Source organism: Rhinopithecus roxellana, chromosome 2 (assembly GCF_007565055.1).
Source record: "Rhinopithecus roxellana isolate Shanxi Qingling chromosome 2, ASM756505v1, whole genome shotgun sequence".
NCBI classification, from domain to species: domain Eukaryota; kingdom Metazoa; phylum Chordata; class Mammalia; order Primates; family Cercopithecidae; genus Rhinopithecus; species Rhinopithecus roxellana.
This window is the reverse complement of record NC_044550.1, coordinates 191,678,034-191,693,615: the sequence shown is the minus strand read 5'-3', so window position 1 is coordinate 191,693,615 and position 15,582 is coordinate 191,678,034. Positions and strand designations below refer to the sequence as shown.

The 15,582-nt window shown below is 39.2% G+C and overlaps 1 protein-coding gene across 6 annotated transcripts in view; it reads right to left on the bottom strand.

The window, feature by feature from the left end:
* SPATA5 (spermatogenesis associated 5) overlaps positions 1–15,582 on the bottom strand; it is a 407,907-nt gene that overhangs the window by 346,851 nt on the left and 45,474 nt on the right. For all 6 annotated transcript variants that reach the window (XR_004055479.1, XM_010362515.2, XM_030925424.1 and 3 more), the window contains exon 10: positions 8,767–8,921. Coding sequence is in view for 5 of the 6 variants with exons in the window: in XM_010362515.2 (XP_010360817.1) it covers positions 8,767–8,921 (155 nt within the window). In the remaining variant the exon portion in view is untranslated. The remainder of the gene's footprint in view (positions 1–8,766; positions 8,922–15,582) is intronic.

The window sequence follows — 15,582 nt, the reverse complement described above, 5'->3', positions numbered from 1 at the left end:
CAACAAATTTTGAAAGCAGCAAGAGAAAAGCAACTCATTACATATAAGGAAACCATCATCAGACTATGACCAGATTTCTCAGACAAACCATCGCAGGCCAGGAGAGAGTAAGATGATATATTGAAAGTGCTAAAAGAAAAAGGAAAAAAAAAAAAAAAAAAAAACCTGCCAACAAACAATAGTATACCAGAAAAGACTGGCCCTAAAAAATGAGAGCAATAAAGACATAACCAAATAAAAATGTGGGTATTCAGCACCACTAAAGGCAGTTCATCAAGTTAACATGAAAGGATGCTAACCAACATGAAAGCATATGAAAGTACAAAACCCCCTGTAACGGTAAGAATACAGACAAACTCAGAATACTATAATAGTATAGTACTAGCACATAAGTCATTTTTAGCTACAAGTATAAAAGTTAAAAAAAATTACAAATAGCAATAGCCACAATAATTTGTCAGTGGATACACAACATATAAAAGATGCAAAATGTGACATCAGTAACATAAAATATGGTGGCAGGAGAAATTAAAGCATAGAGTTTGTGTGTGACCAATGTTATCATCAGCTTAAAATAGACTGTTTCAACTAGAAGGTGTTTTATGTAAGCCTCAGAGTAATCACAAAGAAAAATCATGTAACAGATACACAAAGGATAAAGAGAAAAGAATCAAAGAATATCACTTAAAAAAAAAAAAATTCACATCACAAAGGAAAACAGCAAGAGAAGAAGAAAGGAAAAAAGGTACTACAAAACAAAAACAATAAAATAGCTCTAGTAAGCCCTTTCCTATCAATAATTGCTTCAAATGGAAGGAGATTAAATTCTGTCAAAAGACAGAGTGGCTGAATGGATTAAACAACAAGATTCAAAATTATGCTACCTATAACAGACTCTAATTTAAAGATTTTAATTTAAAGTACTCTACATGTGTTGTTCAAGCTGAAGCGAAAATATTCTAGATGTGTTCTTTTTTTTTTTTTTTTTTTTTTTTTTGAGACGGAGTCTCGCTCTGTCGCCCGGGCTGGAGTGCAGTGGCCGGATCTCAGCTCATTGCAAGCTCCGCCTCCCGGGTTCACGCCATTCTCCTGCCTCAGCCTCCTGGGTAGCTGGGACTACAGGCGCCCACCACCTCGCCCGGCTAGTTTTTTTGTATTTTTAGTAGAGACGGGGTTTCACCATGTTAGCCAGGATAGTCTCGATCTCCTGACCTCGTGATCCGCCCGTCTCGGCCTCCCAAAGTGCTGGGATTACAGGCTTGAGCCACTGCGCCCCGCCGATGTGTTCTTAAAGAGTCTGAAGACTCTCAAAATAGAGTCTTCAGCTCTATTTTGATTGCTGTTTGCATGAAATAGCAATCATGCTATTTCACAGCAATTTTCATGCAAATAGCAATCAAAATAGAGCAAGAGTGGCTATACTTATATCAGATGAAACAGATTAAGTCAAAACTGTCAAAAAAGACAAAGAAGGTCATATAATGATAAAAGAGTCAATTCATTAACAGGATATAGTGATTGTAAATATATATGCACTGAACACTGGAGCACCTAAACACATAAAGAAAATATTAAAATAACTGAAGGGAGTAACATACAGCTATATAGGAACAGTAAGAGACTTCAGTAACCCACTTTCAACAATGGGCAAATCATCAAGACAGAAAATCAATAAGGAAACAGCAGAATTGAAGAGCACTGTAGACTAAATGGACCTAACAAACATATACAGAACACTACACCCAATGGCAGCAGAATACACATTATTTTCCTCTTTTTATTATTATTAATATTTTTCATTTTTCCATAAGTTATTGGGGGTACAGGTGGTATTTGGTTATATGAGTAAGTTCCTTAGTGGTGATTTGTGACACTTTGGTGCAGCCATCACCCAAGCAGTATACACTTCACCTTTGTAGTCTTTTATCCCTCACCCCCTTCCCACTCTTTCCCCCAAATCCCCAAAGTCCATTATATTCTTAGGACTTTGTGTCCTTATAGCTTAGCTCCCACATATCAGTGAGAACATATGATGTTTGGTTTTCCATTCATGAGTTACTTCACTTAGAATAATACACACCTAACACTGGAGTTCCCAAATGCATAAAACAATTACTAAGAGACCTAAGAAATGAGATAGACAGCAACACAATAATAGTGGGGGACTTCAGTACTCCACTGACAGCACTAGACAGGTCATCAAGACGGAAAGTCAACAAAGATAAAAACAGATTTAAACTAGACCTTGGAACAAATGGACTTAACAGATACATACAGAACATCCCATCCAACAATCGCAGAATACACATTCTATTCAACAGCGCATGTAACTTTCTCTAAGAGAGACCATGTGATAGGCCATAAAACGAGCCTCAATAAATTTAAGAAAATTGAAATTATGTCAAGCACTCTCTCAGACCACCATGGGACAAAATTGGAAATCAACTCCAAAAGGAACCTTCAGAACCATGCAAATACATGAAAATTTAATCACCTGCTCCTGAATAAGCGTTGGGTCAAAAATGAAATCAAGATGAAAATTTAAAAATTCTTCAAACTGAATGACAATAATGATACAGCCTATCAAAACCTTGGGATACAGCACAGGTGGTGCTAAGAGGAAAATTCATAGCCCAAAGCACCTACGTCAAAAAGTCTGAAAGAGCACAAACTGACATTCTAAGGTCACACCTCAAGGAACTAGAGAAACAAGAACAAACCGAACCCCAAACCAAGCAGAAGAAAGGAAATTACCAAGATCAGAGCAGAACTAAATAAAACTGGAAAAAAAAAAAAAATACAAAAGATAAATGAAACAAAAAGCCGGTTTTTTGAAGAGATAAAATTAATAAACCATTAGCAAGATTAACCAAGAAAAGAAGAGAGAAAATCTAAATAACCTCACAAAGAAACGAAACAGGAGATATTATAATTGACACCACTGAAATACAAAAGATCATTCAAGGCTACTATGAACACCTGTATGCACATAAATTAGAAAATCTAGAAGAGATGAACAAATTCCCAGAAAAATACAACCCTCCTAGCTTAAATCAGGAAGAATTAGATACCCTGAATCACAGACCAATAACAAGCAGCGAGATTGAAATGTTAATTTAAAACTTACCAGCCAGGCATGGCGGCTCACACCTGTAATCCCAGCACATTGAGAGGCTGAGGCGGGTGGATCACCTGAGGTCGGGAGTTCAAGACCAGCCTGACCAAGATGGAGAAACCCCATCTCTACTAAAAATACAAAATTAGCCGGGCGTGGTGGCACATGCCTGTAATCCCAGCTACTTGGGAGGCTGAGGCAGGAGAATTGCTTGAACCCAGGAGGCAGAGGTTGCAATGAGCCGAGATTGCACCACTGCACTCCAGCCTGGACAACAAGAGCAAAATTATATCCCCCCCCCCCAAAAAAAATTACCAACCAAAAAAAGCCCAGGACTAGACAGATTCACAGAATTCTACCAGACATTCAAAGAAGAATTGGTACCAATCCTTCAATCCTTTTGACACTATTCCACAAGACAGAGAAAGAAGGAACGCTCCCTAATTCATTTTATGAAGCCAGCATCACCCTAATACCAAAACCAGAAAGGGACATAACCAAAAAAGAAAACTACAGACCAACCAAAAAAAGCCCAGGACTAGACAGATTCACAGAATTCTACCAGACATTCAAAGAAGAATTGGTACCAATCCTTCAATCCTTTTGACACTATTCCACAAGACAGAGAAAGAAGGAACGCTCCCTAATTCATTTTATGAAGCCAGCATCACCCTAATACCAAAACCAGAAAGGGACATAACCAAAAAAGAAAACTACAGACCAATATCCTTGACGAATACTCATGCTAAAATCCTTACTTAAAAAAACACTAGCTAACCAAATCCAGCAACATACTAACAGGATAATCCACCATGATCAAGTGGGTTCCATACCAGGGATGCAGGGATGGTTTAACATATGCAAGTCAATAAATGGGATACACCACATAACACAATTAAAAACACAATCACATGATCATCTCAACAGATACAGAAAAAGTACTCAACAAAATCCAGCATCGCTTGATGATTAAAACTGTCAGCAAAATCAGCATACATGGGACATACCTTAATGTAATGAAAGCCATCTATGACAAACCCACAGCCAACATAATACTGAATGGGGAAATGTTGAAAGTAATCCCTCCGAGAACTGAACAAGACAAGGATGCTCACTCTCACCACTCCTCTTCATTATAGCATTGGAAGTCCTAGCCAGAGCAATCAGACAATAGAAAGAAATAAAAGGCATCCAAATCAGTAAAGAGGAAGTAAAACAGTCACTGCTGACGATATGACCATTTACCTTGAAAACCCTAAAGACTCCTCCTTAGGAGCAAAGTTCCTAGAACTGATGAAAGAATTCAATAAAGTTTCCAGATACAAGATTAATGTATACAAATCAGTAGCTTTCTATACACCAACAGCGACCAAATCAAGAACTCAACACCTTTTACAACAGCTGCAAAAGAAATAAAATACTTAGGAATACACCTAACCAAGAAGTCGAAAGACCTCTACAAGAAAAACTACAAAACATCACTGAAAGAAAGAGAAGACACAAATGGAAACACATCCCTAGTGTGATTTTTGAGGGATGTTGAAGAGCCTTGTTTTGGCATATTAACAGGGTTAGTTTTCTGGTTCCTTCTCATTGGGTAGGCTCTGTCAGAGGAAGATCTAAGGCTGAAGGCTGTTGTTCGAATCCTTTTATCCCATGGGATATTCCGTTGACAAAGTACTGTCCCCTCTTTTCCTATGGATGTGTCTTCCTGTGAGCCTAACTGCAGTGATTGTTGTCTGTCTTCTAGGTCTAGCCACCCAGAGAGTCTACCCAGCTCTGGGTTGGTACTGGGGGTTGTCTGTACAGAGTCCTGTGATGTGAACCATCTATGGATCTCTCAAATACACATTCTTTTCAAGTGCACATGACACATTCTAAAGGATAGATCATATCTTAGACCACAAAACAAGTTTAAAAAATTTAAGAAGACTAAATCATATCACGTATCTTTTCTGTCCACAATCATATGAACCCAAAATGAAAAACAAGAAAAAAAAATTGGAAAATTCACTAATATCTGGAAATTAAACAATATACTCCTGAACAACCAATGCGTCAAAGAAGAAATCAAAAGAAAAATAAAGAAAATCTTAAGACAAATGAAAACAGAAACACAACATACCAAAACTTTGATACAGCAAAAGCAGTTCTATGAGGAAAGTTTATAGCAATAAATACCTACATTAAGAAAAAAATAAATATCTCAAATGAACAACCTAATTTTACACAACAAATAGAAAAAGAACAAATTAAGCCCAGAGTTAGCAGAAAGAAGGAAATACTAAAGATCAGAGCAGAAATAAATGAAATGGAGACTAGAAAAAATAATTTAAAAGATCAATATAAGAAATAATATAAAAAGATCAATATAAGTTGTTTTTTCAAAAGATAAGCAAAATTGACAAACCTTTGCCTAGACTACTATGGAAAAAAGAAAGAAGATTCAAGTAAATAAAATCAGAAATGAAACAGGAGACACTACAATTGATACCACAAAAATACAATCGTAAGAGACTAATGAACAACTACATGGCAAAAATTTGGCCAACCAAGAAGAAAGAAAGAAATTCCTAGAAACATACAACCTACCAAAAATGAATCATAAAGAAAATCTGAATAGGCCAATCAATGAGTGAGGGGAATAGACCAATAATCAAAAAGCTCCCTAACAAAACTCCAAGACCCAAGAAGTTATGCTTCTCAAGCATTAGCATCACTTCTTCTTTAAATACTTAGTAGAATTCACCAAACTTCCAATAAACTGAAGAGAAAGGAACACTTCCAAACTCACTTTATGAGGCCAGCATTAATGTGATACAAGAATGCTGTAAGAATAGAATATTACAGGTCAATATCCCTGGCAAACATAGATGGAAATATCCTCAACAAAATATTTGCAAACCAAATTCAATAGCACATTAAAAGGATCATACGCCACAATCCAATGAGATTCATCCCTAGGATGCAAGGCTGCTGGCTGGACATATGCAAATCAATAAACATGATATGCCATCTTAAAAGGATGAAGAATAAAAATCATATAATCATATCAATAGATGCAGAAAAAGCATTTGACAAAGTTCAACATCCTTTCATGACAAAAACTCTCAATACATTAGAAAGAATGTACCTCAACATCATAACACTCTATATGACAAGCTCACAGCTAATGTCATACCCAACAATGAAAAGCTAAAAACTTGTCCTCTAAGATGAAGAGCAAGACAAAATGCTCACTCTTACCATTTGTATTTATTATAGTACTGAAAGTCGTAGCCAGGGAAATTAGGGAAGAAAAAGAAATAAAATGCATCCAAACTGAAAAAGAAGAAAAAAATTGTCTGTTTGCAGATGACATAATCTTACATAAAGGAAACCTTAAATATTCCACCAAAAAAAAAAAAAAATTAAAACCAATAAATGAATTCAGTAAATTGGCAGGATACAAAATCGACAACAACAAAAGTCAGTAGCATTTCTATACTCTAACAACTATCCAAAAAATTAAAAAAAGAAAATTCCATTTACAATAGTACTTTTTAAATATATAGAAAAAACTTAACCAAGACAGTGAAGGACCTGTACACTGAAAACTATAAAATACTGATGAAATCAATAGAAGACACAAATACATAGATAATGTCTAATGTTCATGAATTTAAAAAATTAACACTATTAAAATATCCATACTACCCAAAATTGTCTACAGATTTAATGTAACCCCTATCAAAATTCAATGGCATTTTTCCCTAAAATATGAAAAACAACCCTAAAATTCATAAGGAAACATAGAAGTCACCACATAGTCAAAGTAGTCTCAAGCAAAAAAATAAAAAAAGTTGTAGGCATCACATTATCTGATTTCAAAATATACTACAAAGCTATGATAATCAAGACAGCATGACACTGGCATAAAAACAGACATACAAGTAAATGAAACAGAATAGAGAGCCCAGAAATAAATCCATGCATGTACAGTCAATTGATCTACAAAGGTACCGAAGAACACACAATGATGAAAGCACAATCTCTTTAAAAAATGGTGTCAGGAAAACTGTATATCCACATGATATCTACATGATAAACTGTATATCCACATATGAAACTGGCCCGTCTTCTCACACCACATACAAAATATCAGTTCAAAATGGATTAAATATTTAAACACAATACCTAAAACTGTAAAACTACTAGAAGAAAACATAAGGAAAAGCTTCATGGCGTGGGTCAGGGCAATGAATTTTTGGATACACTCCAAAAGCAGAGTCAAGAAAAGCAAAAATTGACAGGACTGCATCAAACTAGAACGCTCTGCACAGCAAAGGAAACAGAGTAAAGAGACAACCTATGGCATGGGAGAAAACATGTGTGAACCATATATGAGATAAGAGGTCACTATCCAAAATACTAAAATATATATTAAGAAACTCAAACAACTCAAAAGCAAAAAAAAAACACACAAACTGATTAAAAATGGGCAAAGGATCTGAGTAACATTTGTTAAAAGAAGACATACAAATGGCTAACTGGTATATGAAAATATGTTCAACACCACTAATCATCAGGGTAATGCAAATCAAAACGATAATGAGATATCACCTTACATCTGTTAGGAAGGCCATTATCAAAAAGATGAAAGTAAGTGTTGCCAAGGATATGGAAAAAAAGAAACCCTTGTACACTGTTGGTGGGAATGTAAAGTTGTACGGACATTATGGAAAACGGTTTGGTGGTTCCTCAAAATGTTAGGTTACCAAAAGATCCAACAATCCTACTACTGGGTACATATCAAAAGGAAATGCAATATCTCAAAAGGATATGTGCACTCTCATGTTCACTGCAGCATGATTCACAACAGCCAAGATACAGAATCAATCTAAGTGTCCCTCAACAGATGAACAGAGACAGAAAATGTGGTATAATGGTATAAAGAAATGTGGCATAATGGAATATTATCTGGCCTTATAAAAAGAAGAAAATACTGTCATTTATAATAACATAGATGAATCTGGGGAACATAATGCCTAATGAAATAAGTTAAGGTACACAAAAAGACAAACGATCTGACTCACATGTGAAAAAAGCTAATTCTAAAAGGTCATATACAGTACGATTCCATTTATATAAACTTTCTGAAATAAAAATTTAGAAATGAGGGGAGGAATGAGGTGGGTTTGATTATAAAAGACAACATGAGGGATCTTTGTGGTGATGGAACTACTCAGTATTCCGTGATGAATACACAAACCTTTTCATGAGATAAAACTGTATAAACTAAATAAACACACACACACAAGTAAAACTGAAAAAATTTGAGTAAGATCAATGGATTGTATCAATAGAAGTATCCTGCTTGTAGTATTGTAACATAGTTTTTTGGGTGTTTCGTTTTTTGTTTTTGAGACAGGGTCTCACTCTGTCACCCAGGCTGAAGTGCAATGGCACAACCATGGCTCACTGCAGCCTCAACATTCCCCAGGGCTCAGATGACCCTCCCACCTCAGTGACAGCTGGGACTACAGGTGTGCACCACCACACTCAACTAATTTTTGTACTTTTTGTAGAGATGGGGTTGTACCATGTTGTCCTAAATTTTTCTCAGAGTTTAATTCAAACAGTGTAGCTAGTGTGGGATATAAATGACTTACATTTGGGACATCAATTGCTATTTCCCTCATGGCACTGGGTCTGATGTCATTCATTGCCTGCAAGAAATCATTCAGAGTAATCTTCACCAGTCCAGCCACCTTGACATCAGAGAGGTTAGGCTGTTTTTTCAGGATTCTTCGCAAGGCACAGAGACCTACAAAGAGAGGAAAGTAACAGAAGATTTGTCTTCTCCTTAATAAATACAGACTGAATTGATGGCTCCGGTGGCCCATCTGGAGTGGTCACTGTGAAGACACTGGCTGCAGTGGGGGAGGCATGGCCAGGGCTGCGTACTCCACGAAGCCAGTGGGAGCTGGGAGCAGGCAGGAATCCTGCTCTTTTCCAAGTTGGTGGGGTGGGAGCTCCACTTACCCAGGCACAGCTGCAGCCACCCAGCCATGGCTGTGGACCCAGGTATCCCTCCACTCTCGAGAACCCAGGAAGTACCTCCTGCCCCAACAGGCTCCGAAGTGCCTGTTTCTACTGCCTGGTCTCTCCCCAATCCCAGAAAAACTTTTTGTCCGCTCTGATTTCAGACCAAAGTTAAGGCTGAGCCAAGCCACTGTCATGACCCACCTAGGTGTTCATGTGCTCAGGGTGGCACTGACACACCAGCTCCCTGCCACCTTGGTCCCCTCCAGACTTTGGGTGCCAGTGAGCATGGGAGGGAGGCTAAGGGTGGCTCAGAGCAGTTCTGCAAGCACCCCTCAGCACGAACAGTCTGGGCACCATGGATGACATGATTGATGGCAGCAGGAGGCAGAGAGGCTCTTGGGCAGAAAGGAGTGAGTCCCTGGTAAAGCCCCACCTTCAAGCCAGGGACAGCCTGAAGCATGGAGGGCAGGCTGTCAGCACTGGGTAAAGTCGGCGGCCCAGAGCAAGAACTTATGGTGCTTTTTCTGGGTCTGCCTTTGGACCAATAAGCACGCACTTCCTCCCCTCTGAAGCCCATAAAATCCCTATTCAGCCAGACTCAAGGGGACGTCAGGACTACCAGCTGCAAGAAGGAGCTACCCACTCTGGGTCTCCTCTCCACTGAGAGCTGGACATTCGTTAGGACACCCTGCCTGTGGAAAGGAGCCACCCACTCCAGCTCTCCTCTTTGCTGAGAGTTAGACACTCGTTGGGACAACCTGCCTGCAGAAAGGAGCCACCCACTACAGGTCTTCTCTCTGCTGACAGCTGGACACTCATCAGGCTAACCAGCTTGAGGATAGCAGCTACTCACTCTGGGTCTCCTCTCCACTGAGAAATGGACACTAGTCAGGATGCCACATAGGAGCTACCCATTCCGGGTCTCCTCTCCACTGAGAGCTGGACACACATTGGGACGACCTGCCTACAGAAAGAAGCTACTGACTCTGGGTCTCCTGTCCACTGACAGCAGGACACTTGTCAGGATGACCTACCTGCAGAAAGGAGCTACCCACTCCAGGTGTCCTCTCTGCTGAGAGCTAGACATTTGTGAGAACGGCCTGCCTGTGGACAGGAGCTACCCACTCCAGGTATTCTCTCTGCTGAGAGCTGGACACTCCTCAGAACGACCTGATGGCAGAAGGACCTACCCACTTTCGGTCTCCTGAGAGCTGTTCTGTTGCTCAATGAAGCTCCTCTTTGCCTTGCTCACCCTCCAGCTGTCCACATACCTCATTCTTCCTGAAGGCTGGACAAGAACTCAGGACCTGCCAAATGGCAGGACTGAAAGAGCTATAACACAAACAGGACTGAAACAGGCCCACTGGTCACCACATTGCAGGTAACAAGAAGAAGAGGAGCTGTGGCCCTTTGGGGAGCCCAGAAGCAAGGGCTGTGATCAGAGCTGTGATACCAGAGCTGTGACACTCTCTTTGGGGCTCTGCTATTTCCAACATCTCCAAGCTTCCAAGTACCACCACATTCCCTGGTGCCCACGGGGGAAAACACTTGTGGTACGCCTGGTCCAGCCACATCCTCACACAGAGCTGGCGACTGTGCCTGCACCTAGAGCTGTCCACTCCACTGCAGCCAGCATGCCTGGCTGTGTGCAGTGGCCAGACCTTGGGCTCACTCACACCCTCTTCACAGCTCTGCGCCTGGCTCACCCTCGGCAGGTGTAGGATCCAGGCCAATAGCACAAGCCAAGTACAGCCTGCTGGGCCAAGCAGGCAGAAAAGCCCAGTGGGTCCGAGCAAAACTCAGGCAGAGGCGCCACCAGCCACAGAGGTTTCTGGCTGGAAAAGTGACACCCTAAGGATCCTGTGACAGAATTATCACCAATAAAAATAATATAAAACCCAAACCCCATGCAAGATTACAGCATTTAAAACATTTTGTCCTTGTAAGGGAGGGGATGAGAGGTGGGAAGGGAGGTGGAAGAATGTGAAGGATAAATGTAAAATTCCAAGCACTTAGTTTTGGCAATGAAAATATGAAATATTTAATATGAGAAAGCATAATTTACAAATATAAAATAGAATTTCAAAACAACATCCATAAAAAGAGCCATAAAGATTTATCAAAATAATTTGTTTGGGGAACTTCTTTTAAAAGAGTAAAATATTAAAATTAAAACATGCTTTTGCCCCTGCCCTTTTGGTAAATACATTCACACTAGAGTCACAAAGTTTTAAGGTATTGGGAAAACACCTGCAAGGAAACTTTCAGGTGGCAGTTGGAAATGTGATTTTGGAATACAAGAGCAAAGTAAACTTCAGAGTGATGTGCATACAGATAAGATGTGATATTATAGCAATGGAGAGATCTATAAGGGGAGGCTAGTGAGGGGGTCAGGGATGGAGGAATAAATGTAGAAGGCTCAATCTTAGGAAAGCCCATCAATTGAATAGCATAAAAAGAAATGATGGTTTTAAAAGGCAGAGAAAGGCCGGGCGCGGTGGCTCAAGCCTGTAATCCCAGCACTTTGGAAGGCCGAGGCGGGCGAATCACGAGGTCAGGAGATCGAGACCATCCTGGCTAACATGGTGAAACCCCGTCTCTACTAAAAATACAAAAAATTAGCTTGGCGAGGTGGCGGGCGCCTGTAGTCCCAGCTACTCGGGAGGCTGAGGCAGGAGAATGGCGTAAACCCAGGAGGCGGAGCTTGCAGTGAGCCGAGATCGTGCCACTGCACTCCAGCCTGGGTGACAGAGCAAGACTCCGTCTCAAAAAAAAAAAAAGGGGGGGGGGGGGGGCAGAGAAAAAAATAGGATGACATAGAATAAAAGGTACTAAAGCAGCCAAGAAGATAGTCAACAAAGTCAAATTTAGAGAGATCCAAAATAAATTCAAAGATATCATGCTGACTTGAGAAGTTAGATACTAAGTTCCTTGTCTTTGCTATTTGCTTGAAGTTTAAACACTGACAAGAGTGAATGTGCCCTCCATTAGATTGTGAGATTTAGAGCCCTTTGATCTGTGATAACCTTTAGTCTAGAAGACAGTAAGTCACTAGATGCTCTTTGTGTTAAGACTGTTTAATAAAATTCCAGTTTGAAGGAGTTTAATCTCAGAGATCTCTCAGAAACCCAGTCTGAATATCTGAAGTTGTCCTGGAACACCAGCTAGCTCCCATGGTTTTTTAATCTTTCTTGTTCAAAATACTATACTTCAATACAGTTTTACTAAATTAAAATGATACCACTCCATCATTTTGTTTTCACTTATTTGAACTTTTATATATAAACAGAAGCATTAATAAAAAGACACAAAACTCCACAAAACAGAGGGTTGAGAATCTTTCACTACCAAGAAAAAGCAATGAATAGTATGAAGAAGCTCCAAAAATAGATCCCCTGCTTCCTAAAGCCAGCAAGTCACTTACTTAGGCCATCTTACAAATACCAACTTGCTTTTTCTGCCTTACAAAATGCTGAAAGATGGTTCTTCACATCTCTTGCATTTCTGCTTGAGAGAAAAATCACCGACTGCCTCTGTTCAAGACTATCTTTTGAAGGATGTTGGTATGCAGGAAAATAAAGTGTCTCTCTCCAAAGCAAAGGATAGACATGATTACTGTCCATTATAAAAGATTCAGGTTCTACAATTCAAGGCTCCCCTACTGTGATGCAAGCTTATACAGGTTCAGGTGTCAGGGAGCCCTCTGTATCACTCTGTGAAAAGTGAGGCTCCGGAAGAGGTGCGAATGCTGCTACCCTAGCTAATTATGTTGCCGCAATATTCTGTCCTTTGACTCTTCCACAGGCACTAACAAAATCTGTTAGCCAGCAAGTAGAGTAAAACCTCAGGCCCTTAACAATTCTTGACATCTTTAGGTCTGCTATGGTTTGAATTGTTTTGTCTCCTCCAAAACTCATGTTAAAACTTAATCCCTAATGACACACTGATGGAAGGTGAGGCCTAAAGATAGATGTCTCCACCCTCATGAATGGATTAACGCAGCTATAAAAAGGGCTTGCAGGAGTGGGCTCACTCTATCTCACTCTTCTGCGATGCGAGGACACACAATGTTCCTCTCCTTTAGAGAATACGGCATTCAAGGCATCATCTTGGATGCAAAGAGACTGAGCCCAAGCCTCCCAGCACCTTGATCTTGGACTTTCCAGCCTCCAGAACTGTGAGAAATAAATTTCTGTTCTTTGTAAATTACCAAGTATGCGGTATTTTGTTATAGCAGCACAAACTGGACCAAGACGATGATAAATTGGGTTGATTTACTACTCAACATACTCATTAGTTAAATGGAGCAGAAGCATTAAAAAATATTCCAGTTCAACTTAAGAGTTTTCAACTTTATGGCTGGGAGTGGTGGCTCACACCTGTAATCCCAGCACTTTGGGAGGCCGAGGCAGGCGGATCACCTGAGGTCGAGAGTTTGAGACCAGCCTGACCAACATGGAGAAACCCTCTCTCTACTAAAAATACAAAATTAGCCAAGTGTGGTGGTGCATGCCTGTAATCCTAGCTACTTGGGAGGCTGAGGCAGAAGAATCGCTTGAACCCTGGAGGCAGACGTTATGGTGAGCCGAGATGGCACCATTGCACTCCAGCCTGGGCAAGAAGGGCAAAACTCCGTCTCAAAAAAAAAAAAAAAAGAGTTTTCCGCTTTACAGTGGTACAAAAGCAATATGAATTCAGTAATTTTCTTGCAACACTGGGCAGCTGCAGCAAGCCACAGTTCCAAGTCAGCTACACACATATTTTGACTCACAAGTTTTTTCAGGACATAACCCTATCATAAGTTGAGGAGTATCTATGCAGTGCTATGTTGTATCAAACAGCACCTTGTGGCCTGAAAAAATTTAAGACGTTCCTAAAACATCTAACATAAATGGATGTAATCAAAATACTTCAATGCCAGATAGTATCCAGCAATACTTGCCAATATTTCTCATTTGGACCAGATACATCACTCTACTGAGACAGAAAAACTGAAACAGGGAAAATGGTCTAATAATTTGCCTGTCACATTTTTTTATATCATGCAAACATAAAATTGGACAATAAATGAGACATTATTTTCATTTAAGGAAGGAGTTTGGAAAACACAGGCAATATGTGGTTTTTAAAAGTATATTTAATATTGTAATATAAATGTATTTATAAAATACCAAAATCTCTATTATTTCTAATACAAACTACAGAACTTAAGCTGGAAAAAATCTCCACTCGTCTGAACATAGAAAGAAAATAGTAATTCACCGGAGGAAAAACAAAGGCAAGAGAAACATGGAATTTTTCAAAAGTTAAAAAATAGTAAAGTACAAGCTGGGCACAGTGGCTCACACTTGTAATCCCAACACTTTGGGAGGCTGAGACGGGTGGATCACTTGCATCCAGGAGTCCAAGACTAGCCTGGACAACATAGTGTTACCCCATCTCTAAAAGAAACTCAAAAATTAGCCAGGCTTCGTGGCATGTACCTGTAATCCTAGCTACATGCGATGATTGCTTGAGCTCAGGAAGTCAAGACTGCAGTGAGCCATCATCATGCTACTGCACTCAGCCACTCAACTTGGGTGACAGGTGAGACCCTGTCTCCAAAAAAGTAAAGTACAAAGACTGATTCTGTAATAAACATAGCACAACTTAATGTACCCAAATAATAAGTGTACCAAAAAATAATGTGTTGCAAGGTTTGCAATGCATACTAGTCCCTGATAAGCCAAGGAGACAAACGTAGGATATTCACTAAAGGCCAAGTTAAAATGTGTAACTAAAAAGACAATGGGAAGAGGATGAAATAATAAAAATACTTGCCTATTCCAAAATAATGAAAAAAAAAAAACAAACAGGAAAAAAATTATACAACAAGTGAGGCAAATAAAGAAGTAGATTAAACCTAAGTATTTTAAGGTATTACCCTAAATATAAATGCATTAAGTACTTGAATTTAAACAATGACAACAGCAGCTGGATTAAAAAAATAAAACCCCAGTTTACCCTGCATACAAGTGATGTATCTGAAATATAAGAATATAGAAAGGTTGAAAGTAAAAGAATAAAAGGAATACTATGCAAATATACACAGAATGAAATATACACGGAAGGATAACAGTGCACCTATATCTACTATCAAACAGGCATTAAGTAAGAAGCATCACTAGACACTTGGGGTAATAAAAGGGCCAATTTACCAAGAATATGCAAAATTCTAAATTAATACATGCCTGATAACAAAATTCAAAATATATAAAACAAAAGTAAACAGAACTAAATGTAGAAACAGACCTTGCTTGCAGGTTTTAACATACTTCCCTTATTAGCCAAAATTTTTAAAAAGAATATATAGAAGATATCAGAAGATATGAAAAACAAAATTAACTCACTTATCCTAATTGGTATAGATTAAAAAACAACATCAAAATAATAAAATAACT